General features: G+C 37.9%; 1 protein-coding gene across 1 annotated transcript in view; it reads right to left on the bottom strand.

The window, feature by feature from the left end:
* AP1AR (adaptor related protein complex 1 associated regulatory protein) overlaps positions 1–21,830 on the bottom strand; it is a 39,297-nt gene extending 17,467 nt beyond the window's left edge. The window contains exon 1 of the mRNA XM_028121337.2: positions 21,400–21,830. Coding sequence (XP_027977138.1) covers positions 21,400–21,482 — 83 coding nt within the window. The 5' untranslated portion in view covers positions 21,483–21,830. The remainder of the gene's footprint in view (positions 1–21,399) is intronic.
* Positions 21,831–27,071: the final 5,241 nt, after the last annotated feature.

Genomic DNA, 27,071 nt, shown 5'->3' on the forward strand with positions numbered 1-27,071 from the left:
CTCAGTATAAACCATCAGTGTGATTTCACTGCTGAAGCAAAACCTAAAGCCAAGTTGGTACACCGTCCAAACCAAGGGAAGTTAATTATTGCACTGTACTTACATTAGATGGCAGAGCACTGGGTTCTATTCCAATTATACACAGATACATGCCTAACCTTAGAAGCCCAAGCTGTTGGCTGTGGTAAATGTCTTACTTTTGTGTCCCTTTTATCCACATCTAACTATAGTGAGGATGATCATGCTCTTGCATGACTCTGACTCTCTGGTTATCTGACCAAACTAGACTAGAGCCAACCCCCAGACCTCATTTGATTGATTCAGGGTTATATGGAAAAAGAGAGAGACAATATTTTCCTGAGTGCTCTAGGGTGGTGCTAGGAGTTAAGCTTCTGAAAATCTGCTAAGAGAGGATTGAAATCAATCAAATGAATGTTCTGAAGTGCTGAAGTCATTCCTAAGAACCAGCTACATCCTACTTTGCCCACAGTTTGGTTAGTAGTCGAGAAACCTAGTATCCTTATAAGAAACTCTACCTTTTGCCTAAAATAGTTTGATCTGGGTTTCTGTCCCCACAACCAAAGTCCTGATTAATAAATAAACATAAGTCTATATGATAGAATGGTAAAAAAGCAAATTAATAGAAAAAAAATGAAAACCAAAACAATTAAAATGGAAGGTAAACAGAAAAGCAAAATAAGCAAAAAAATATTTAAGCTTTCCTTTTTTAGATAGATTAGATTGAGATCTTATTATTCACAAAGGGCATTTATTGGCTCCTACTATCATAAATGCCAAGATTATATTAATAGATTAAAGTAAATACTCAATTTGGCAAACTCAGGGGCAACATTTTTTTTTATTAGAAGAGCTTTATCCTGGGATTTATCTGAAAAGAAGTTGAGAAATATTGTGACACAGATTTTAAAAGTAATTAGAAAGCCAGCTGTTTGAAAGTAGCATTTCAGATTTCACAGAGCTCTCTTACTTAAGCAATAAATGAAAGAAATTAAAACTAAAATCTTTTCATAGTATGAGATGCTTAAAATCCTAATAATTTGGAATTTAACTTTTTCAGTGTTTCCTGTAATAAACTGCCCTGATGTTTTGTATTTTCTACCTCACAGTTGTAGAGTAGAGTAAGGAGTGAGGCTCTTGGCAACCCTCTCCTACTTACTTCTAGGTATAGATGAGAATACAACTGAAAGGTAAGTAGAACAACAGAGGAGAGGGTAAAAAAGTACTTGTTTATTAAATGTGGCATCAAGTGTTTATATTTTAATTTCATAAATATTTATTGAATACCTAACTAAGTGCCTGGTACAGCTCTAAAGTGCTGGCAATACAACTGTCAATAAAACAGGTAAAGGACCTGCCACCTTGCAGCTAAGATTCTTGGGAATGAATGACAATAAGCAAGTACAAAAATGATCACGTGGTGGGAAATGCTATGAAAAAATAAATACCTCAGAGTAAGCAAAGATAGTGACCAGGGGAGGGAGGTTATTTTATATAGGGTGGACAGGGCAGGTCTTTCTGTTAAAGCAAAATTGGAACAAAGGCTCCCAAGGCTATGACAAAGCCAGCTAGCTAGATAACTGGAGGAAAAGAATTCTGAGCAGAAGAAAGACAAACACAAAAGCTCTGAGGCAAAATTGTGCTTGGCACACTCTAAGTAAGTGAAGGACCTGACTGGCTGGAGTGGAGGAGAAAGAGATAAGGTCTGAGAAACAACCAGGATCTTTGGGTCTTTGTTGGCCATGGGAAGGGTTTGGAGTTTATTCTCAATAGTTGAGAATTCACAAAAGAGATTTCAGTCTTTGGCATTCACCTTTTTTTTAGGTTTTATTATGAAAAATTTCAAATACACACCAAAGTAGTGAGGAAAGCATCATAAACCCTGTACCCATCACCCTACTTAAAAAGTTACCATTTTCCCAATCTTATTCCTACAACTCCCTTCTTTTGTTTTGGTAGAGTATCTTAAAGCAAATCCAGACATGTTATCTTATCCTTACCTCAGTTAGTATCTTTATTTGTTAAAATAACCTTTTTTTTTCAACCTAACCACATTACCACCTAACAAAATTAAAAATCATTTCTTAATATCATCTAATAGTCAGTCTATATTTCAATCTCCCTATCTTTTTATACATGATTTGTTCAAATCAGATTCCAACAAGGTCTACACACTGCATTTGCTTGTTAGGCTCCATAAGTCTCTTTTAGTCCATAACAGCCCTCCTTGCTGCACCATCACCTTTTTTCATGCCCTGATTTGTTGGAGAAATTGTGTCATTTGTCCTGTAGAATTTCTCAGTTCCTAGGTTTGGCTGACTTTTTTTCCTCTTGGTGTTGTTTTCTTCCTCTATTCTCTGTATTTCCTATGTATTGACAATTTGATTTAAATGAGTGCAGTTTTTTTTTAAGGCAATAATCTTAATATGTGGTACTTGCTATTGAACTAAATTATGAGGAATTTTATTTTTGTCTTTCTTTTACTGACGCTAAGAATGATCTGTAGGTTCAGGTATTGTCAGCCTAATTCATCCATTATAAAGCTTCCCATCAACCTTTTACCAAATGGTTTCAGCATCCACTGTTAATCATTGCTTAGTTCCATTATTTCATGAGAAGGTACACAATCATGATTTTCTAAATCTACCATTCCTTAAGAATTTATTAGCTGGGGCACCTGGGTGGCTCAGTTGGTTAAGCGACTGCCTTCGGCTCAGGTCATGATCTTGGAGTCCCGGGATCGAGTCCCATGTCGGGCTCCTTGTTCAGCAGGGAGTCTGCTTCTCTCTCTGACCCTCTTCCCTCTCGTGCTCTCTATCTCTCATTCTCTCTCTCAAATAAATAAATAAAATCTTAAAAAAAAAAAAGAATTTATTAGCTGTATAAGAACCTCACTGGAAGATCCTGAACAGACAATTTAAGTTTTAAGAGGCCAATTAGGAATCTTTTGTAATAGTACAACAGAGAAATGATGGTAGCTTGGATCATCAAGTTGAAGTTATAAGAAACAGTTCTGAAGAAAATATTGACAGAATTTGCTAATGAATTAGTTGTAGGAGTGTATGTAAAAAGGAAGAATCAAGAATGTCTCCTAAGTTTTTGTCTCGAACAACTAGAAGAATGAGAAGTTGCCATTTACTGAGATGAAAAAGGCTAGGAAAGGAGCGGATTGGTGTTTTTAGATGCCTTAAGCTAGACATCCACACATAGTTAAGAAGCTGGATGAGAGTCTTCTATTCAAATTCCAAGTCTAGCACATTAAGATAAACATCAGGCCAAAACCCCTTTATACTTTCTATAATTGACACTGGGGATACTTCTCAATTCCAGATATTTAAGAACACCACAGTTTTATTCTTGGCTTAAAACCCAGGGAATTCATCTTTGTTTTCCCAACTCAAGGAAGGTTTCTTGTAAACAAAGATGCAATGTCAGTAATTTTTCCTCTCCCATACATCTGCTTCTTGTTATTACTAGTACATACACATGGCTATTGTTTTTAAGAATTTTACTTCCAATCACTGTGGAGAAATAGAAGTATAGCTTATTCCTGGGAAAGAGAGGAAGAATGAGTTATTTCCCAAAAAGTGGAAATACAAGAAACAAAAATTAAAACTATAAAAGCAATATAACATTAATGCACCTGTTAACTTGACAAGTTAAATTACCTTAAAGAAACAGAATGGCTCCTGGGTTTTGAGACTTAAAGAGAATTAGTTAACATCTAAAAGAAGAATATGTTAGGGGCACCTGGGTGGCTCAGTCGTTAAGTGTCTGCCTTTGACTCAGGTCATGATCCCAGGGTCCTGGGATTGAGCCCCGCATCAGGCTCCCGGCTTGGCGGGAAGCCTGCTTCTCCCTCTCCCACTCCCCCTGCTTGTGTTCCTGCTCTTGTTATGTCTCTCTCTGTCAAATAAATAAATAAAATCTTAAAAAAAAATAAAAGAATATGTTAAAGTAGAGGAAATGGAAGTATGGGAAACAGAAGCAAATGTTAGCAGAGTTAATCCAAAGCCTATCTGTAGGGTCCCTGGTTCAAGGAATTGATCTGTCTGGCTCCAGTGGCAGGTAGTGCTCCCAGGTGATGGGTTATTTGAATTGCCTAACTAACTTATTCTGAATCTATACTAAGAAATTCTACCCCATTATTCTTCACTCACAGTGAAAGAATGTCCTTAACTGAAGATACAAGTACTATGCAGTTCCTGGACAGTTATATTTCATATTTTTAATTACCAAATATGCCTTCTGGTTTTCTCTATTTGACCCTTTATAAAGCTGAGGGCAAGAGCCTGGGACAAGGAGAAACCACTGATGTGATTGTTCAAACAAAATTATTATATGTTAATGGAACAACAAAACTAGCCATAGGAAAAATCACAGGACTTGTCTTATTCAGGTCTCCCAAGTCCTGTGCAGTATATTTCATTATAGTATATAGGTCCTGTTGAGAATATTTTCCTCAAGAATGAAGTTTTAGTTGTGTATAAGTGGTACCATTAAAAGCAAACAGAGGAAAATGAGATAAAAAGAAACTGGATCAGTCTAAAACAAGAAATTTAGTATCAACTAATTAAACTACATTTCCAACAACCTTTGATCAAAGTTAAATCTTAGAAGGAAAGATAAAAAACAAAATGACTAAAAGTAGCAATGTCTATTCCAAAGGCCTGACTCTTGATTACTGTTACTTTGTTCTTAGAGAAGTAACATTTTGCTTTCTTCAATTTGAAAAGAGTGTTTTATTGACTTGAAGCTTCCTAGTATACATGATGTTAAAAAACCAAAGTATAACAAGCTATTACTGTAATGGAGAGAAAAGAGGGATTTACATTTATTGAGTACCTACAATGGGCCAGGTATTACAATGTATGTAGGAACTTAGGGTTTGTTTTTTTTTAAATGAACTTAGTTTTTATATGTATTTTTACATACATTTCCTCTCCACAATAATTCTATGAGGTACTATAATCTTATGAATCTGCACTGTTCAATATGATAGCCACTAGCCAGGTGTGGCTACTGAGTACTTGAAATGTGGCTAGTCTGAATTAAGAATTCAGTCTGAATATTTCAAATAGACACTGGATTTTGAAGACATTACCAAACCAAAAACAAAACAAAACAAAAAAAGTAAAATGATCTAACTCCAATAACTAAGCTCTTTTCAATATATATCCACAATCAAACATACATATCTTTTAGATCTTCCTCAATTCCTCCTCCCTCCAAGTTCAATTGATCATAGTTCTTCAGTTGAAAACACTTATGGGACGACAATGAATGGATAAAGAAGATGTGGTGTGTGTGTGTGTGTGTGTGTGTGTGTGTGTGTGTGTGTGTATGCACAATGGAATATTATGCAGCCATCAAAAGGAATGAAACCTTGCCATTTGCAATGATGTGGATGGAACTGGAGGATATTATGCTGAGTGAAGTCAGTCAATCAGAGAAAGACAAGTATCATATGATCTCACTGATATGAGGAATTCGTAATCTCAGGAAATAAACTGAAGGTTGCTGGAGTGGTGGGGGATGGGAGGGATGGGGTGGCTGGGTGATAGACATTGGGGAGGGTATGTGCTATGGTGAGCGTTATGAATTGTGTAAGACTGTTGAATCATAGACCTGTACCTCTGAAACAATACATTATATGTTAAAAAAAAAAAAAAAAGAAGATAGTAGGAAGGGAAAAATGAAGGGGGGGAAACCAGAGGGGGAGACGAGCCATGAGAGACAATGGACTCTGAGAAACAAACTGAGGGTTCTAGAGGGGAGGGAGGTGGGGGGATGGGTTAGCCTGGTGATAGGTATTAAAGAGGGCATGTACTGAATGGAGCACTGGGTGTTATACGCAAACAATGAATCATGGAACACTACATCAAAAACTAGTGATGTAATGTATGGTGATTAACATAACAAAATTTTAAAAAAATGGAAAAAAAAAGAAAACACTTATGGGCATGTTCCAATACTATGCGTGCAGCTTAGGAATCTAAAAGTATATTGATTTTATATGTAACACTGCTTACAATATATGCTTTTAGAATTATTCATAAAGCATTTGTTTTATTATTCATAAAAATTCTTCACTAAATATCAGGGGTAAATAAACCTGATGACATTTAAAATTATAAGAAAATCTGGTGTAATACTTTCATTAACTTCTTAAGAATCTAAAAATAAAGAATAGCCATCCTACTTTTTTAGACCTATTGTTAGCATGTAAGTGGGTCATGTTGTACAAACCTCCCTAAAAAACTTGAAGTACATCAGTATGGAACAACTTAAGATTTTTAGGGGTGCCTGGGTGGCTCAGTCATTAAGCATCTGTCTTCGGCTCAGGTCATGATCCCAGGGTCCTGGGATCAAACCCCACATCGGGCTCCCTGTTCAACGGGAAACCTGCTTCTCCCTCTCCCACTCCCCCTGCTTGTGTTCCCTCTCTCGCTGTGTCTCTCTGTCAAATAAATAAAATCTTTTTTTTTAAAGAATCTCTTATACACATATACAAAGAATCATTTATAAGAACGTTAACTGAAGTAGTTTGTAATAGCAAAAAAACCTCAAAATAATCTAAATGCCCATCAACAAGAGAATGGATAAATTAATTATAGCCTATTTATACGACACATTACACAGGAGCATAAATGAATGAATGAACCAGAACTGCATGTATAAAAGTGGAAATTTTGAATAAATAATCAAAGTAAAAACCAATCAAAGAACTAATCAATCAATGTTTACTATATTCAGAGTGACTACAGGGAAATAAAAACACCACTCTTCCCTTCAAGTTAGGGGTAAACTCAGGCCCACATAAGAAGTTGCTCCTGCAAGTGTCAGGAACCATGTGACTCCCAGAGAAATGAGTGGAGACAAATGCAGAAAGAATAAGGGAATGCATGAATAACGTTTGCAATTAAATTTGAGTCTAGGTAAGAAATGATGATAGGTTGGACTACAGTGGAGTCAGTGAGAGAAATGGATAAAGAAACATTTAGAAAATAAAAATCATCTGGGTGGGGGACGGACTGGAAAATGACATTATGGAGAGGAAAGTCAGAATCCTAATGGGGACATAATATGAAAGAAGCAGGAGTCAAGAATGAAGGTACAAGAGAAAAAAAATAAATGTGGCAAATCCAAGGCATAAGACTTATGTGCCAGGGGTGAAAAGAATAAAGAACTAAGTGAGAAGCTGGAAGAGTCCTCTAGGAATACACCAGTATAAGAGACAAAAAATAAATGTGGCAAATCCAAGGCATAAGACTTATGTGCCAGGGGTGAAAAGAATAAAGAACTAAGTGAGAAGCTGGAAGAGTCCTCTAGGAATACACCAGTATCACAAAAAATGAAGCTGTGCTGTAAAGAAAATGGTAAAACTCACAACATGAGTGCATTTAATTTTTATCAGTTCAGCCATATGCCCTGGAAGGAAAGGGGAAGTTAGAAATAATGTGGGCAACAATCCAATATTCTTTTTTTTTTAAAGATTTCATTTATTTATTTGACAGAGAGAGACACAGCCAGAGAGGGAACACAAGTGGGGGAGCGGGAGAGGGAGAAGCAGGCCTCCCATGGACCAAGGAGCCAACGCAGGACTCAATCCCAGGATCCCGGGATCACGACCTGAGCTGAAGGCAGACGCCTAATGACTGAGCCACCCAGGAGCCCAACAATCCACTATTCTATTTAAGAGCATATATATTCAGGTGTATAATTATGGCGAAAGCTGAAACAAAGTGGCTCCAAAAACAATGATTTAAAGAAAATAGTAGGTTATTTTTCTTCTTCCATAACAGTCTAGAGCTCCCCAAGGTCATCCATGGACATTCATTTGTACATAATCCTTATATCCCTTATGTCTCTAAACAAACTAAAGTAAGTTTCTGTATATTCATTCTACTACCGTCAAAAATGTGTAAGTGGACTCAAACATGTAAAGAACATTAAGGAGAGAGAAAAGACAGGCTAACGTACTCTGAATGATGGTGGCACTTAAAAAATTTGGAAGAGTAGGGCACCTGGGTGGCTCAGTTGGTCAAGTTGGTTCCAACTCTTGATTTCGGCTCAGGTCATAATCTCAGGGTCGTGGAATCGAGGCCTGTGACAGGCTCCATGCTCAGCAGGGAGTCTGCTTGAGATTCTCTCTCCATCTCCCCACTGTGCTCTCTCCCTCCAAAATAAGTAAATCTTTTTAAAAGATTTGGAAGAGTTTAAAAGTAAATGTATTACACAAGTGAAGATTCTTTTTTTTTTTTTTTTGACAGAGAGAGAGACAGCAAGAGAGGGAACACAAGCAGGGGGAGTGGGAGAGGGAGAAGCAGGCTTCCCGTGGAGCAGGGAGCCCGATGAGGGGCTCTATCCCAGGACCCTGGGATCATGACCTGAGCCGAAGGCAGACACTTAACGACTGAGCCACTCAGGCACCCCAGAAGTGAAGATTCTTGCATATATATTTATCAATGTTATCAAAGCAGATATCAAGATAATCTTTTATTAATAAGTCTCATAAAGATTTTATTAATAAAATCAGTCTCATTCCCCAAAATGCAGTTTTTTATGCTTCTACAGGTACTCTTTTACACCAAAGTGACTTAACTAAAAGATAACTGAAAATTTTCACAAATCCTATGTTGGTATTGTTCCTTTTTTTTCATACTCTTCTATATGTTAAAATAGGATAGTTTTTCCTTACATCTTCTGTTTAACATTATAAATAAATAATGAAGAACCATGGTAAATTGTTCCAAAGTATATTAAAAATTAAAAGCTTCCCAAGACTTCTTTTTTCTGAACAAAAGATTGGAAAGGTTATAAATCAGATGTCCCACAAAAACTATTACAATAAAGATGATAGACATATCATTTTTCAATTATTATCAAATATTTCAATGGAGGTTTAATAATTCAAATCTGAAGGGATGATCTATCAATAGATTTTCCAGGTAGGGATAGTATCAACATAGGTGATTTTTTTTTATTTAAAGATTTTTACTGGGGCACCTGGGTGGCTCAGTCGTTAAGTGTCTGCCTTCAGCTCAGGTCATGATCCCAGGGTACTGGGATCAAGCCCCGCATTGGGCTCCCTGCTCAGCAGGAAGCTTGCTTCTTCCTCTCCTACTCCCCCTGCTTGTGTTCCCGCTCTCGCTGTGTCTCTTTCTGTCAAATAAATAAAAATCTTTTTTAAAAAAAGATTTTTATTTATGTATTTGTCAGAGAGAGAGCGCACAAGCAGGGGGAAGGAGAAGCAAGCTCCTTGCTGGGCAGGGAGCCTGATGCAGGACTCGACCCCAGGACCCTGGGATCATGACCTGAGCCGAAGGCAGACGCTTAACTGACTGAGCCACCCAGGCATCCCAACATAGGTGATTTTAATAAAGTAATAATATTCATGGTTTATTAAGTCCCTCACTAATGAAGGCATATTTAGGAAGAATGGATGTTCAGAAAATTTATTTTATGACTTGGAAGAGAAAGACAACTCCTTGGACTCTGAGAAACAAACTGAGGGTTCCAGAGGGGAGGGGGATGGGGGGATGGGTTAGCCTGGTGATGGGTATTAAAGAGGGCATGTACTGAATGGAGCACTGGGTGTTATACGCAAACAATGAATCATGGAACGCTACATCAAAAACTAATGATGTAATGTATGGTGATTAACATAATACAATAAAATCAAATTAAAAAAAAGAAAGAGAACTCTTTCTGCTAAACATGTTTAAGAGAGAAAACATGGGTTAAAAAAAGGTTACTGCCCTTTTTAAAAAATTTTTAGTTCCAGAACAGTTAACATACAGTGTTATATTAATTTCAGGTGTACAATATAGTGATTCAACATTCCATACATCGCCCAGTGCTCATCAGGACAAGTGCCCTTATTAATCCCCATCATCTATGCCACCCATCCCCCCCCACTTCCCCTCTGGTAACCATCAGTTAGTTTGTTCTCTATAGTTAAGAGTCTGTTTCTTGCTTTGTCTCTTTTTTTCCTTTGCTTGTTTCTTAAATTCCACATGAGTGAAATCTTTCGGCATTTGTCTTTCTCTGACTGCCTTATTTCACTTAGTATTATACTCTCTAACCCCACACATACCATTGCAAATAGAAAAATTTCATTCTTTTATATAGCTGAATATATACACCACACCTTCTTTATCCATTCATCTATAGATGGACACTTGGGCTGCTTCTGTGATTTGGCTATTGTGAATAATGCTGCTATAAACATAGGGGCACATGCATCTTTTTGAATTAGTGTTTTTGTATTTTTTGAGTAGTGACCCAGTAGTGCTGGATTGTAGGGTAGTTCTATTTTTAACTTTCTGAGAAACTTCCATACTGTTTTTCTCGGTGGCTGCACCAGTTTGCATTCCTACCAACAGTGCACGAGGGTTCCTTTTTTCCCACATCCTCACTAACCTGTTGTTTCTTGTGTTGTTGATTTTAGCCATTCTGACACATGTGAGGTGATATCTCATTGTAGTTTTGTAGTCTATTTTTGCTTTCATTCTTCTATAGGTGGCTGTCTAATTTTCCCAACATCATTTGTTGAAGAGATTGTCCTTTTTCCATTGGATATTCTTTCCTGCTTTGTCAAAGATTAGTTGACCTTAGAGTTGAGGGTCCATTTCTGGGTTCTCTATTCTGTTCCATTGATCTATATGTCTGTTTTTGTGCCAGTACCATACTGTCTTGATGATTACAGCTTTGTAATGTAACATGAGGTCTGGAATTGTGATGCCCGCAGCTTTGCTTTTCAAGGTTGCTTTGGCTATTCAGGGTCTTTTGTGATTCCATACAAAGTTTAGGATTATTTGCTCCAGTTCTGTGAAAAATGCTGTTGGTATTTTGATAGTGATTGCATTAAATGTGTAGATTGCTTTGGGTAGTCTAGACATTTTAACAATATTTGTTCTTCCAATCCATGAGCATAGAATATCTTTCCATTTATTTGGTTCTTCTTGAATTTCTTTCATCAGTGTTTTATAGTTTTTAGAGTACAGGTCTTTCACCTCTTTGGTTAAGGTTATTCATAGATACTTTATTATTTTTGGTGCAATTGTAAATGAGATTGTTTTCTTAATTTATCTTTCTGTTGCTTCATTTTTAGTACGTAGAAATGCAAGAGATTTCTGTACATTGATTTTGTATCCTAAGACTTTACTGAATTCATTTATCAGTTTTAGTTTTTTTGGTGGAGTCTTTAAGATTTTCTATATATAGTATCATGTCATCTGCAAATAATGAAAGTTTTACTTCTTCCTTACCAATTTGGAGTCTATTTCTTTTTATTGTCTGACTTCTGTGGCTACGACTTCCAGTACTACATTGAATAAAGGTGGTCTTGTCTTGTTCCTGACCATAGGGGAAAAGCTCTGTTTCTCCCCAATGAGTATGTTGTTTGCTGTGGGTTTTTCATATATGGCCTTTACTATTTTGATGTTCCCTCTCACTCTACTTTGTTAAGGGCTTTTATCATGAATGGATGTTATACTTTGTGAAATGCCTTTTCTGCATCTATTGAAATGACCGTATGGTTTTTATCATTTCTCCTCCTGATATGATGTATCACAATGATTGATTTGTGACTACTGAACCACCCTTGCAACCCAGGAATAAATCCCAGTTGATTGTGGTGAATGATTTTTTTTTTTTAATGTATTGTTGAATTCAGTTTGCTAGTATTTTGTTGAGGGCTTTTGCATCTATGTTTATCAGAGATATTGGCCTATAGTTCTTTTTTTTGGTGGCGCCTTTATCTGGTTTTGATATCAGGTTAATGCTGGCCTCATAGAATGAATTTGGAAGTTTTCCTTCCTTTCTAGTTTTTTGGACTAGTTAGAGAAGAGGTGTTGTGTTAACTCTTCTTTAAATGTTTGGTAGGATTGCCCCGTGAAGCCGTCTGGACTTTTGTTTATTGGGAGTTTCATTTTATTACTGATTAATTTCTTCCCTGATAATTGGTCTGTTCAAATTCTCTTTATCTTCCTGCTTCAGCTTTGGTAAATTACACGTTTCCAGAAACTTATCCATTTCTTCTGGGTTGTCCAATTTATTGGCATATAATTTTTTATAATATTCTCTTACAACTGTTTGTACTTCTGTTAATTCTCTATCATTTGTGATTTTATTTGAGTCCTTTCTTTTTTTTTTTTAAGATTTTATTTATTTGACAGAGAGAGCGAGAGAGCACAAGCAGGGGGAACAGTAGAGGGAGAGGGAGAAGCAGGCTCCCCATCAAGCAGGAAGCCCGATGCGGGGCTCAATCCCGGGACCCTGGGATCATGACCTGAGCTGAAGGCAGATGCTTCACCATCTGAGCCACCCAGGCGCCCCTTTTCTGTTTTTTTCTTGATGAGTCTAGCTAAAGGCCTATCAATTTTGTTGATTTTTTTCAAAGAACCATCTCCTGGTTCCAGTGATATCTGTTCTATTTTTTTTAAGTTTCTCTATCATTTATTTCTGCTCTAATTTTTATTAATCCTTCCTTGTGCTGGTTTTGGGTTTTGTTTGTTGTTCTTTTTCTAGCTCCTTTAGGTGCAAGGTTAGGTTGTTTGAGATTTTTCTTGCTCTTGAGGTAGGCCTATATTTCTATAAACTTCTCTCTTAAAACTGCTTTTGCTGCATCTCATAAGTTTTGGACTGTAATGTTTCATTTTCATTTGTTTCCATGTAGTTTTTTATGTCTTTCATTTCTTGCTTCACTCATCCACTGTTCAGTAGCATGTTATTTAACCTCCATGTATTTGTGGTCTTTCCAGACTTTTTCTTGTGGTTGATTTCTAGCTTCACAGCATTGTGTCCAAAAAAGATGCATGGTATGAAGGTCACTATTGTTTAAAAGGGGCCTGATTTAGAGGAAACTAGGAACTAGAAGGGACCTTAGAGGTCTTTTGGTTCTTTCTCATTCATCACCTGTAATCTGTGTGCAGCATCTGAAATTGTTGACCACCTTCTTTTAGAAACGGTTGCTACTTATGTATCTATGATATTGAACTCTCTAATTCTAACTGAAGTTCCCTGGATTACTGAATGACAGACACATATAGCTTTGTAGTTAAAATACAGAAGTGAATAAAAACTGACCCATGTACCCAAGAGGCTTAGGGTCTAATGGGGTAGATACACAGGTAAATTAACAACTACCGTGCTCTGAGTGCCATATGTTCAGATGAGGGGCATCAAAATCAGATGGAGGAGGAATTAGCCAGTTCCCAAGTAGTGAGAAAAAATGTTTCAGGGAGCAGCAGGTACCAAAGGCAAGGGGGAATGAGAAGAGCAACATACATTTAAGAAACATTAATTCTGTGAACAAGTATTTATTGCCTAAATACTACGCATTAGGCATATAACCTGGAGCTGAGTATTCAATGGTCAGCAAAAACAGGCATGGACTCCCTCCTTTACATTGAAAGCAGAAAACACATATTAACCAAATCATCACACTATTTCAGGTATAATAAAAAACCTGAAAAAGTGTTCAAAAGAAAAGGAAGAGGATTCCATAATGGTGTGAGGACTTGAACCCTGAGAGTAGGAGGTGGTTTGAGAAGACTTCTGTGGGAAATAATCCTTGAGCTGGCATCTAAAAGATGAGTTGGAGTTACCTAAGTAAAAAGAGAAGAAATGGATTCAAGGAAGAATGTGACACAGATAAGACCCGCCCCCCCCCCCAAAAGAAAGGAAGGCAAGGAAGAGATAATGCAAAGCCTTGAAACCTACATTAAAGATTTCAGTGTTTATTCTAAAAGTACAATAAGCCACTGAAGAATTTTAAGCTGTGTTTGTATCACAGATTTGCATTTATGATTACTTTGACTCCAAAATACAGGATCAACTGGAAAAGGTCAGGAATAGATGTAGGCAGACCCACTGGTAGTCTACCCACTCAGTCAACAAATATTTATTGAGTGCCTAATATTGGCAAGCACTGTTGCTATACTGGATATATAGGAATAAACAAATAAAAGTCCCTGGCCTCATGAAATTTATACCGTATTAAAGGGGAACAGACAACAAATAGAGTTTACAAAGTCATGGAGTGGTACATGCTGTGAGGGAATAAAGCACTGTCAGAAAATGGTGAATGAAGAAGGGTGTTATTTTAACACAGGGTATTGGAAATCTAGGCAAGAAATGAGAGGACAGCCTGGACTAAAGTGGCAGTGGTGAAAGAAATGGGTAGACTGAAAAACTAGGAGGTACAAAAAAAATCTGGTTTTGGGGATGGACTAAGAAATGTGGGATGATGGGGAACAGGGTCAAAGATGCTCCTGGATTAGTGACTACATGCATACTATGCTTTAAGGAAAGTACAGTAGAAGAGTCTAATTCAGTTTTGAAGGACTCTAACATTTATTGACTGAAGTGATGAAAATGAACATTCATAGAAGATAGGGAAGATAGTTCAATATATATTTTTTAAGATTTTATTTATTTATGTGACACAGAGAGAGAGAGAGAGCAGGGGGAGCAGAAGAGGGAGAGGCAGGCTCCCTGCTTAGCGGGGAGCCCGAGGCGGGGCTCAATCCCAGGACCCTGAGATCATGACCTGAGCTGAAGGCAGATGTTTAACCGACTGAGCCACCCAGGCGTCCCAAGATAGGTCAATTTAAATCCACTACCCAGGTGAGCGTGGTGAAGTGTTCAAGACTGTTGAATCAGATCTGTACTTCTGAAACAAATAATGCAACATATGTTAAGAAAAAAGAAAAAGAAGAAGATAGCAGGAGGGGAAGAATGAAGGGGAGTAAGTCGGACGGGGAGACGAACCATGAGAGACGAAAGACTCTGAAAAACAAACAGGGTTCTAGAGGGGAGGAGTGTAGGGGGATGGGTTAGCCTGGTGATGGGTATTAAAGAGGGCACATTCTGCATGGAGCATTGGGTGTTATGCACAAACAATGAATCATGGAACACTACATCAAAAACTAATGATGTAATATATGGTGATTAACATAACAATAAAAAATTTAAAAAAAATAAATCCAGTACCCAGGGAGGTAGATAGAAAATATGGTTAAGTATGAAATTACAGGAGTGAAGGGAGAGCCAACAGCATCAAATGCAGCTAAAAGATCAAGTAGAGTAAGGATTACTAATATCCACTGGATTATGACGGCGATTCTGATATTATGCTGGTGGGGGGCAACAAAGGCAGCAGTAGCAGGGATAATGAACATTAGCTTGCCTTGAAGACTGAGTAAGAAGTGAGGAAATGGAGATATCAAGGCAATTCTTTAGGTTGTTAAAGGAAAAGGACAGGAAATAGGGTAGTAGCTAGAGGGAGATGCAGGAGTCTAAGTAAGGTTTAGTGTTTCTTTCTTTTTGGTTTTCAGATTAGAGAGACATAAGCTCAAAAAGGTATCAGCAAGAGGGTAGAGCTACAAATATATAGAAGATGGAAGGGTCTGTACTAAGGCAGGGAAGATGTAGAAGTTGGAAGGATGTAGGGGCCATTCAGGCAGTATAATCTACAGAACTTGACAACCTGGATTTGGAGGGTGATTGAAAGGAAGGAGTTTAACATGATTCTCAGGTTCGTGGCTTAGGTGACTATATATTGTTTACCACTTACAAGGTAGGGCACAAAGTAACAGAAATGATTGCGGCTTTACAAAAGAAAAAAAAAATGAGGAAAGGCCTATGAGAAGAAAAGAAAGATGAGGCTGGCTTTGCAAACTGATTTTGAAGTTATGTTTGATACCCAAATGGAAATACTAGGTGGGCAATATGATATTTCAGAGCTAACACTGAGATGACCAGGCTCATTAGTATGCACATAATAGGTAAAGCCATGTGTTTTCATGCCATCACCCAGGAAAAGTACATTAAAGAAGAAAAAATATATTAAGGAAGAATAGAGTGAGGTTCAGAACATGGCCCTGGGGAGTCTTTAAGGTAAAATACAGAATATTCAGGAAATTCATATCCATTTAAATCTACTATTATTTTCCTTCCTAATTTCTGAAACAAGAGAAACATTTTATAGTTGTATATTTTTCAAAGCTGACAAACATGCAGAAAACTAAACTGAATCTCTCAATAATGACACTACTGATTACCATTTTAGCAACATACATTATGATAAAATATTAAATGCTCATTGGTACTCTATATGATTTTTTTTAAAAAAGTAAATCAACGTAAAACTAGTAGGATATGCGTTTAACTCTGTGAAGGAGTGATGTTTTTGCCAAAGTTAGACAATCGTCTAAAAGAAAAAGAAGGATAAGAGAAAACTCTGTTTTCTAAATCTTACAAGTTCAAAAATAATACTCTCTGGCTATTCATTCAACAAACATGAGACACTGAGAATAGAGAGAGATAAAGATAAGGCATAGTCCCTGACCCTTGAGGAGCTCTCAACCCATACCACGGAAGATACTAAAAGCGCACTGTGGTCCATGGGCCAAATCTGGCCCAATGCCTGTTTCTGAAAGGCAAAGTTTTATTGTAACAGTCACATGCATTTGTTTACATATTGTCTATGTTTTTGTACTAATACAGCAAAGTTGAGTAGTTGCAACAAAGCTGCAACCTTAATGGCCTGCAAAGCCTAAAATATATATTATCTGTCCCATTACAGAAAAAGCTTGCCAATCCCTGTTATAAAGCAGATTTAAGCCTATAGAAAATATTATTTCCTCAAGGAGATAATATTGTCTCAGGGTGCTGGAGCAGGTTTCACAGAAAAAACAATACTTAAGGATAAGTAAAAGCTCACCAAGAACAGGAAATGAAGAAATATCACACACAAAGGTAAGGACGAGAGAACACTGTATTTTAGGAAAACAGGAATGTGTATAGTCCATCTAGTATATAGCATATTGGGGATGTGGTAAGTGAAAGAATGGCAGAGAATACTTTCACTGATCTTCCCTGCCTATGCTGCCAAGCTCATGTGGGCAGGAAGTAAAATCTACAATTTTAATGGTATACTCTAAGGAAAATATAATTAGAAAACACAATTAGGCTGGTAAAATGGATTATGGTTATCTTGTTGGGAGTTTGTTTGTTTATTTATTTATTTAGACCACACATGCAGGGGGTGGGGGAACAGACTGGAGGGAGAGAAAGAATCAGATGGGGTTCTATCCCATGACTCTGAGATCATGACCTGAGCTGAAATCAAGAGCCAGACACTTACTGACTGAGCAACCCGGGGATCCCTTGTCAGGAGTTTAAATTTGATACTACTCTCAATGAATGGAAGGTTATCATTTATCAAAAAAGTTAAAATATTAAGGTTTATGAATAAGTTTTTTGAAATTAGAATAGATTCATTGTTTTCCTTTTAATGTTATTCTCACTGATTTGTATTCTGACATGATTTTCTGAATGAGAGAACAAAGAGTAAGATTACACTCTTTACCCCCAAACGCAGAAACTGCATAAAATCCCAAGCACACAAATAGATGTTATGTTGCACTTCTGAATGTGGTGCAACTCATCATCTGTCACAGAAGGGAAAAAGGCTGAGCAAGTTAGCTGCAGGTAATAGGACACAGAGAAAGTGGTTAAGCAAGGGCATGGTATGATCCAGTATGAGTTTTAGAAAGCCTAGCTCCAATGACAGAAAGGGAAGATGGGACTGAAGTATGAGAGATACAAGAGGGGAGAATAGTCGAGAAGAAGGGGAGAGACCTGGCGATTTGAAAGACAAAGTTCAAGGCACAAGTACCAACAAAGGAAACGGGTTCAGTATGTATTAAGAAGAGACTAAATTGATGAGAGAGAGGACTATGAAGTTGAGTTTGTAGCTTGGAAAACTGTGAATGCAGCTGTTAAGGGAATGACAGAATACCTGAAGCAGAGGAAGAAGTAATCTTGGGGGAAAGAAATATCTACTCTAGATATTTGTTAGGTATTTTAGATAGGTTGATTTGAGGAGCCTTTATATATCCAAGTGTATCCCTTCAGTTAGCAACTGAAAATACAGTGCTAAACCTTTGAAAAGAGGTCTGTTTAGAAGACATGAGATTTGGAAGTCATGGTAGTTGAAATCATAGGAATGGATGAAATTTCCTCAGGGTTGGGTATACATATGAAGGGAACTAAATAAAGCAAAGACAAGACAGAGAAAAATTTTGTACTTAATAGGCAGATAGAGTAAGAACTAGTCAGTAGAGAAACAGGAAAATAATAAAAGTAATGTTGCAGAGGTCAAGTGCAGTTTCAAGAAAAGAACAGTTTTATCACACAGAATAGAGTCAAGTTTTTCAGATGTATGTATACGTTACCTACAAAATAAAAAGCCATGAGTCATTAGTGGTTAAGGGTAAAGGCTATGCATTCGAGGGACCTGGGCTCAATGCCAGTTCAGCTACCTTGAACAAGTTAAACTTTCCATGCGTCAGTTTTCAATCTGTAATGTATGTAATAGTACTTATCTTCCTCACAGGATTGTGGTGAGGAGTAAGTGGGATAATGTAAAGTACTTATAACAGAGCCAGCACATATAGGAAGTAATCAAATGTTGGCAGCTATTACTAAAATATTTTTTACTAGGAAAGAAAATAGCAAATCACCGTAAACTATTGCCTGAAGGCAACTTCGCTGCTGGAGCCAAAAAAGCCAACAAATGTTAAATATCAAGGATACAAAACATGACCATACCTTTATATAAAACTATAGTACATTTTAACTAGAACCACTGTGTGGAATTATATGGCAAGATAAAAATGGGAATATACAACACAACAAACATAAATGGGTCTTCAGTTTGAGAAAAAAACACGAAAATTATCTATACAAAAGATTTCTAGTACTGCCCAAGAACCGACCAGCAGGTGGACCCCTCTAGAATGTGTTGGTAAACAAAACTCCCTACGGTTAAAAAAAAAAAAAAAAAAAAAGGATGACTCATTAGGATGTCTAAATTTTATTCCTTAAAGATAGTTAACTCCCTCTGCTTTAATCCCCAAATAACTTTATTAGTAGCAAGGTTTCTGATGTATCTCAACACTGATATTAATATTTTGACTATTGACAGATATTCTAGAACATAAAATCTAGAATTTGCTAATATTTTATAAACTAAAACATTAGTAATTCTGGTTTTGAAACTGGATAATGAAAACTGAGTGATCTGACTTTTGAGATGCCCTTGAGAAATCTATCAGGCTAAGGCCCTAGATCATAAAGCACCCTTGTGATGTCCAGCTTAAAACAGTCTAAGAAAGCCCAGGATTATTCTACCTGTGGCCACTATAGTGACAAATATAAATCAGATCAAGTCTTTGTGATCACCCCTAAATTTTTGCCCTTAGATGAACTATTAGTTAATTATCTAGACCTACACTTAAAAGAAAATCAGAATCACCAGGTGATTTAAAAAAAAAGCAACTAAAATGAGAGGCAAAGTTTAACTTTATTCTGTAAATAGCAATTAACTATATCCACCTGTCTCTGCATGCACACTAGAAGCTCCTAAAACAATGTGAAAATTAATGTAAAACAATAAGTTATTCAGAATATTCAAGTAAGGGAACTGTCCAAACCTATGTTTATCATCTGAAATAAACAGTATCAATATCACCATTACAAGGTTTTAGATGACAGTGTCTACACCCACAGACATTCATTGCTTCAACAAGATTTGGTTGTTCAAGTTTTGCCCATAACAGAACACAGATCCAACTATTACGTTTTTATGGCATATCTATAGACAATTAACACCCTAACTCACTGATTTCTCTGGCCCCTTCCCTGTGCTGCCAACCTCACCTGCTCCGGGAATAAAATCTACAATTAGAATGCTACCCTCAAAGGAAAACATAATTAGTTTTTAAATCACAATGAAAGAACAAAACAAAAATCCCAGATACCACAGTATAGTCCAAAATCAAATACAAGTGATTTTCGCTTACCCAATTAGAGTGTAAGACCCGATTTCTACAATTAGAATTTAACATGCTACAACACAACTACAAATAAAATATTAGCAAAGCCAGAACTTTGTGGCATCTAGTCCTTAGGCAAACCTATTTACGCATACTTGATTACATAGGTGCACCTGCACACAAAAATTAAAAGTAAATTAGATGATTCTCTCTGACATGATAAAAACAGCTGTCATGTTCCCCTTTGACAGTAATAGTCCTTAAGTCAGGGAAATCAAAATACTAAACTAGGCACAAAATCTTTAATTCATTACTTTTCCATTTAGGGATACTTAGTATACAATCTTGGCTATTTTGTATCAGAGAGATGACTCAATGAAAACAATAAATCTGCCTGATGAACCAATGAGTGAATCATATATAAGATCTCTATCACCAAGAGATCCAAATTATAAATCATGTGGCTTCAGTTTATGTATTCAGAACGCCTTATGACCTGATAATGTTGGTTAAATGAGAGAGATCCTGAAAGCTTGGCAATCTGTTCCATAAAGCGCAAAAAGTCTTATTCCGTACATAAAGTGGCTTGGTTCAGATTTTTTATTCTAAGTTTGATTTCCTGGGAAATATTTTACAACAACAAAGCCAACTTCAAAGGAATTTGTTCTAATTTTTTCAATACCCTAAGAAATAAAAAAAACACAAAAATGGAATATTATGAAATTCTATAATTCTATCGGTGGTCTGAGTAGAAAAACCTATGCATGTCAGTTTTACATACACCAGTTTTAATCAAGAGAAGTAAGGTTCAGAAGGACTGTTATTTCTCTCGTATTACAGAGTTTATGGGTAGCACTCAGAGTACAACATTTTTCCGGAAATAACGAAAATATTAATACGGAAAAGCTACACACTGCCTCTCTTATTATCTATACCAAGAATCCGAAAGCCCACTAGAAACCCAGCAATTCGGCAAGTCTTCGTACATGTCAAAGAGTTATTCAATGTCTGGAACCTTACTTATTTTACTACAACATCCAAATGACTTTTACTAAAATTCCCTCTGAGGCATCAACTTTTTGGAACCAGATTCTCAGCGGCTCTCTCAGAGCCAAAGGGAGGGTCAAACACAGAGCTACAACCTTTGGCATCAAGCCCAAACTCAACGTAGGGTGTGTCCGGGTTGTTGTGGAGCCGGTTCTACTGCCCTTTCGTGGGAGGGTGCCTCATGCTTCCCAGAGATGATGCCTTCCATGACTCTTACCCCGCGTGACAGGGCGACCTGAGGGAGGGAGTCTTGCTGGAAACGACAAGAGCGACGCCCGCCCCCTTCCCTACCTCTTTCCCTGGGAGGCCCCTCTCGACCAGGGCCTCCACTATGACCACCAGCTCGACGCCCGTTAAGTGGGGAGGGCAGAGGGGCTCCCGGCCTACTCCAAGCCGTCGCAGCCAAGACAGTGAAGGGGGTTCCCCGCAAGGGGCCGGAGAGGAGGAGCCAGTAGGAGCCCGGCCCTTCCCCCAGCGGGCTTACCCTCCACCGCCTCCTACACGTTGCAGCCTCCCCGCTTCCTTGCGGAGGAGCCCGAAGCACTGCGTCCAGCAGCAGTTCCCCATCGCATGCCGCCCAGGCGCCGCTGCTCCTCCTCCTCCCGCTCAAAGCCCACACTCAGGCCCGGCAGCCGCATCCGCGCGGCACGAGCCGAATGAGGCTTTGGGGACCAAGGCGGGCCAGCCGGAGCGCGGCGGCGTGAGGGGCTGAGGTGACAGGAGGAACAGGCGCTCGGAACAAAGGCAGCGGTTACTCTACCGGCCACCTAGTCGCCGCCGCTTGAGGGAGGAATGTGAGGCTGCGGGCTTTGGACTCCCTCTCCGTCCGCACGGACCCCTCGCTCGCCTCCGGACCCCAGCCTAGCACAAATGACCGCCTCCAGCCCCTGAAAGAAGCCGGGCGGCGCGCTTAGGGCGCCCAGGCCCCGCCCTCCCGTGCGCCCTGGCCGCCGCCTCGCTGCCGCCGCTGCCACACCCCCGCCTCTCCCGGGCCCCAATAGGGTGCCCTCCCTCTGCGGCCCCGCCTCCTCCGGCCACTGGTTCTTACGTCACTTCCACAAGCTCCAGGGTATTCAGCCTCTACTTTGCGGCTAGTTCAATTCCTGGTTGCGGGTGTTTGTTTCGTTGGAACTTGACCTGACTAGAAATCTCCTTTTCTCCTTGCGTTTCCGGCTTCTGGCTCCTGAGCATTTCCTTGTGTCGCAACGGTCAAGGCTCAACTTCGAACTTTGTACCAAAGCCTTATGAGCGGCTTACCTAGATAGAGCCCAAGGCCAGGAGTCATCGGGTATGAGAAGGGGCACTTCGTGTAGTGTGTGCTTAGGTTTTGTTAATACTGCACCGTAAGTGGCAAATAGAGTCAAGGGACTGATTGACGTTTTGAACGTACCCAGAATTTTTTCTCCTCTGGTCTCTAGTTTGCGTTTCTATCTCCGTACTGTCAATATTGTAGAAAAACTTTTTAATGGCGATCTACTGGCCTCTTTTTGTTTTGTTTAAAATCAAATCTTCAAATAATTTCGAATGGGTAGTTGTCGTCCAGAGGAAGTAAGAGGGCTAGGGTTTTTCAGGGACACCAGCCTTTCCGATCCAAGCGTGCTGCCGGGAACTGTAGTAGATGGGAAGAGATAGCTACTCAGACACGACTTGGTCTGCATCCTCAAATGCTCCTGTAAAACTCGGTTTTTGTAGTTGGCCTTAAAATCGAATACAAGGGGAAAAAAAATCGGATATAAGGCGTGGTTTAACAAGCGCCTAGTCCTTTGGATAAAATGCCCTTTTTTTTCTGTGTCTATTTTTATAGCCTATTTTAATTTAACCTAGGAAAATTGTTATATTTTAAAAAATTGTTATTAATGAAAAAATCTTCTTGAGCTATTCATTTTCTTGTTTCCTGAAATCTAGGCCGAACTGGGTTTCAATCTTAGCACTGCTACCTAAATGATTTTGACCTTATTTGCGTCTTAGTCGTTTTTGTAACCAAGTGCCTAACAATATGTTTGGCCCAATGGTCTGCAATCAGTGAATGTTAGTGGAATGACTGAATGACTTCCTAAATAGCAACTGTATTTTCTATCTCTCTTTCAACACCTAAAATCAAGCGAATATATTGGTGAAATAATCTTTAAAATTGAACAATAAAGCTATAAAGAAAGCTGTGGAATACTACTCAGCAACAAAAAGGAGCATACTATTGATACGCACATATAAAATGAATCTGCAGAAGATTATATGGAATTGAAAAGCCAGTTTCAAAAGCTTTCATATTGTATAATTCCATTTATATAACATTCTAGAAATGACAAAATTATAGCAACAGAGAAGATTACATGGTTGCCAGGGCCCAGGGAGTAGGGAATGGAATCTTGTGATGGAAAACTTGTATCTTGGTTGTGTCAATGTCAGTATCTTGTTTGTCATATCACATTACAGTTTTGCAAGATGTTATCATTGAGGAGAACTGGGTAAAGGGTATATGTGGTGATTTCTGTATTTTTCACAATTGCATGTGACGCCACAATTACGGGCACTTGATGGATACTTTTTGCCATAGGCATTCTTATAAACCTCTATTAAAAGTAGATCTGAACTCCATTAAGGATATGAACGATCCTGAGAATCAGTACAAATGATTAAAACATTTAAAAATTGACTTCACATAATTAAAACAATGCAGATTAAAACACAAAGAGAAGTCATTGTTCACTTGTCAGGTCAACAAAAATTTATAAAAGAAATGTTCAGTTTTTGCAAAAGGACAGTGGAATAGTATTCTCCTGAACTGGGGATAGTGAAACTCATTCTGAAAAATCATTTGGAAATATTTGTCAAGAGCCAGAAACAAACTTAATGCTCAATAATTGAAAGATGGTTAAATTTGCTGGTATGGTCTTATTACATAACCATCTGAAATATGTTTTGAAAAAAGTTTTAATAGCATGGCAAAATGCTGCTGAGTAATGTATGAAAAAATCAGGATAGAAAATTAGATATATTGTGTGTTCCAAATCATGTTTAAAACAAAGCATATACATTCTTACATATATTCCTAGGGGAAAATAAAAGCTGTTTGATAAATAGCAATGTTAATATTATATCAAAAATGTGGATTTGGGGAGATTTTTTTCTTTGTATTTTCTCAATTTTTAAAAATTATCCCCCCCAATTTTTTTAATCTGGCCTATCAGTAGGAAAGATTAATTGATAGCCAGCTTAGTTAAGTTTTATAACAAATGCAGACATTTAGAAAGGGATGAGGATATAAATGTGGGTGGAATCTAGTAAATTGAGTTGAGCTACTTAATTTTTTTCTAGAAATGTATTAAATTATGAAGCTAATATAAGTGGTTACTGGAATTTATCATGCAATTTTTCACCAAATTTGACATCAGGAATCTTATCTTCATTGCAATGTAGCTTTAAAAGTTTGTAAACATTCAGTTGAATGATCTGCTGTTAGTTAAGCAGAATTAACAGGGAGAAACCCTATAACTGGAAGGGATGTTTGTAAAGCAGATGGAACTCCTTCATTTTACAGATGAGAAAGAGGACTTCTAGAGGAATTACATGATTTGCCCAGAGTCACTCACTGAATCAAAGGCATAAGATGAAGAAAATGCAGGTCTCTGGAACAAAGCTTGTTGTGCTTCTGCCATGGCCCAGTATTGTGTCACTAATCCTACATTTGGGCATGGTTATGAAATCAGTAAAGATGATAGTCAAGTATACTCCTGTAAGATTTATATGTTAATTATCACAGCGAGAGCATTCATTTATATGGCACTTTGCCAGGTAGGCTGTTCAATTTACCAGTAAGAGACACGGAGATTATCTACAGTGATGGCCACTTAATATCAGCTTGCTAGAGACCCCATCTACCCACCTTCCAGGTAGCAGGACCTTTTCCTTCCCCATGCCTTGCAAAGTTCCTTTCTCTAGTGGTTTATTCTGATGTCAAATGAAGAGTTTTTCTCATGGATAGTCTGGAGTCAGTGAGCATGCAGTCTGTACCTCTAGTTGTCTTCTGGATTATGAGGTTCCAAATATGAATCTCTTTTTGCTCAGAATTCCTCTACTGGCTACTAATCACTTTTTGTTGTCTTGAGATCAGTTGCTACAATCACGATTTTCTGGGGGTTAGGAGGTTCTTGCAAGGGGAAGAATTCTGTGCTCTCCATACCACAGTGGTCCAAGAGTGGACATAAATTCATTCTTTTAATTCAGTGGAGCAGGATACTAGATACAAAGGCTATAACGTATTGATAATGAGATAATAAAATTTACCTGGTGGGTTTATTGTCAGGATAAATGATTAAGCATTTAATCGAGAACTTAGTATAATATTAAAAGCAAGTGCTTGGGGCACCTGGGTGGCTCAGTCATTAAGTGTCTGCCTTTGGCTCAGGTCATGATCCCAGGGTCCTGGGATCGAGCCCCACATCGGGCTCCCTGCTTGGCAGGAAGCCTGCTTTCCCCTCTCTCACTCCCCCTGCTTGTGTTCCTCCTCTCACTGTGTCTCTCTCTGTCAAATAAATAAATAAAATCTTTAAAAAGAAAAAAAGCAAGTGCTTAGTATAATATGATTATACTTTAATTTCTATAATGTACTATATATACTGTACTAGAATTACTCATAATGCCCTAAATATAATATAAATTTTAGCTTTTTTTTATTGTCCTCAGATTGAAGGAAATGTTCATCAACAAGTTATTTTTTCCTTTGTAGCTATATCTCTAGCATCCTGTGAAAAACGCTAAGTTTTTCAAAATTCTACCTCTTCGACATGCACTCAGTCATACTTCACACCACTGCTTGAAGTCAGGCTCTAAGAAAGTGTGGCCTACAGGGAGGAAAGTATTCTCCATCTCTCAGGCCTTGTCTGTCCCATGATCTGCCTCTTGTCAGGATGATTGAAAGTAAGATTATTCACTGATTTATGGGGAGACCTCAGCCCCTACCAACTAGGAGTATTTGTCTTGGGAAGACAAATAGAACATTCTCTTCATAATATAATAATCCAGTATCATTATGGTTACTAAAGTCTTATATATTCAATCTTAAGTAATATGTGAAAGAACAATAGTCCAGTCCAGGTTTAACTTGACCCAGCATTGCCTAGTTCTTTTGTACATATGTATGTCCATTATAAAGTGAAAATTTAGGTGCGCTAAGGCTGGCTGCAGCAACTTAGTGCTCAACAGTGGCTCAATGATGAACATATTTCCATAAGAATAAGTAACACTTTGCAGGCACATCATAGCTTAATTTCATTCATAAAAACAAAACATTTCTCCAAAAAAAGTCCAAGTGAACCAACTCTGCCTCCAATGCAAACCTTTGTGCTGTTATGCAGTGTTAGCTCTTTAAATCATCTTGATTTTCAGTTTTATTTAATGGGATGACTTTGCTAAAACCTGTTTTATACCCCCCCGCCTCACAGGCACACATTTGTTTTTGTAATAAAAATCAGAACTAAATTATATACCATTTGTGCCAGGCATCACTGTAAATGTATATTGGTGCATTTGGATAATAGAATTACCACTATCACTCTCATTTTACAAATGGCTATACTAAAACATAAAGAGGATATTAAAAACTTGAGTTGAAGAGTTGGGATTTGAAAGCCTAGACACAGAGCCAGTTGCAATCATTGCTATGTTATGCTCTTTTTCTGGGTTGTAGGATTAGGTTCAATCAAATTAAGTATGATATTTCAGTAAGAGATAATAGATATAGTAACTATGTGAAGATCTTAGTAATATAAGAATTAGGAAAAAAATCTAAGGGAGGCCAGTATTTTAACAATTAAAATTATTAAGAGACCTCTTTAAGTATTGAGATAAGTCACTTAGTCTTTTTCAGTTTTGTGGGGGAATTTATTAAAACAGTTTGATGTAGTTTCCTTTTTTTTAAGATTTTATTTATTTATTTGACAGAGAAACAGTGAGAGAGGGAACACAAGCAGAGGGAGTGGGAGAGGGAGAAGCAGGCTTCCCGCAGAGCAGGGAGCCCGACGTGAGGCTCGATCCCAGGTCCCTGGGGTCATGACCCGAGCTGAAGGCAGACGCTTAACGACTGAGCCACCCAGGCACCCCCTGATGTAGTTTCCTATAAGTTATGACTAAGAGACAAGTGTCATTTAACTAAGGACA

The sequence above is a fragment of the Eumetopias jubatus genome, unplaced genomic scaffold (assembly GCF_037043125.1).
Source record: "Eumetopias jubatus isolate StellerSeaLion01/CBP00866 unplaced genomic scaffold, mEumJub1_p1.0 scaffold_2, whole genome shotgun sequence".
NCBI lineage: Eukaryota > Metazoa > Chordata > Mammalia > Carnivora > Otariidae > Eumetopias > Eumetopias jubatus.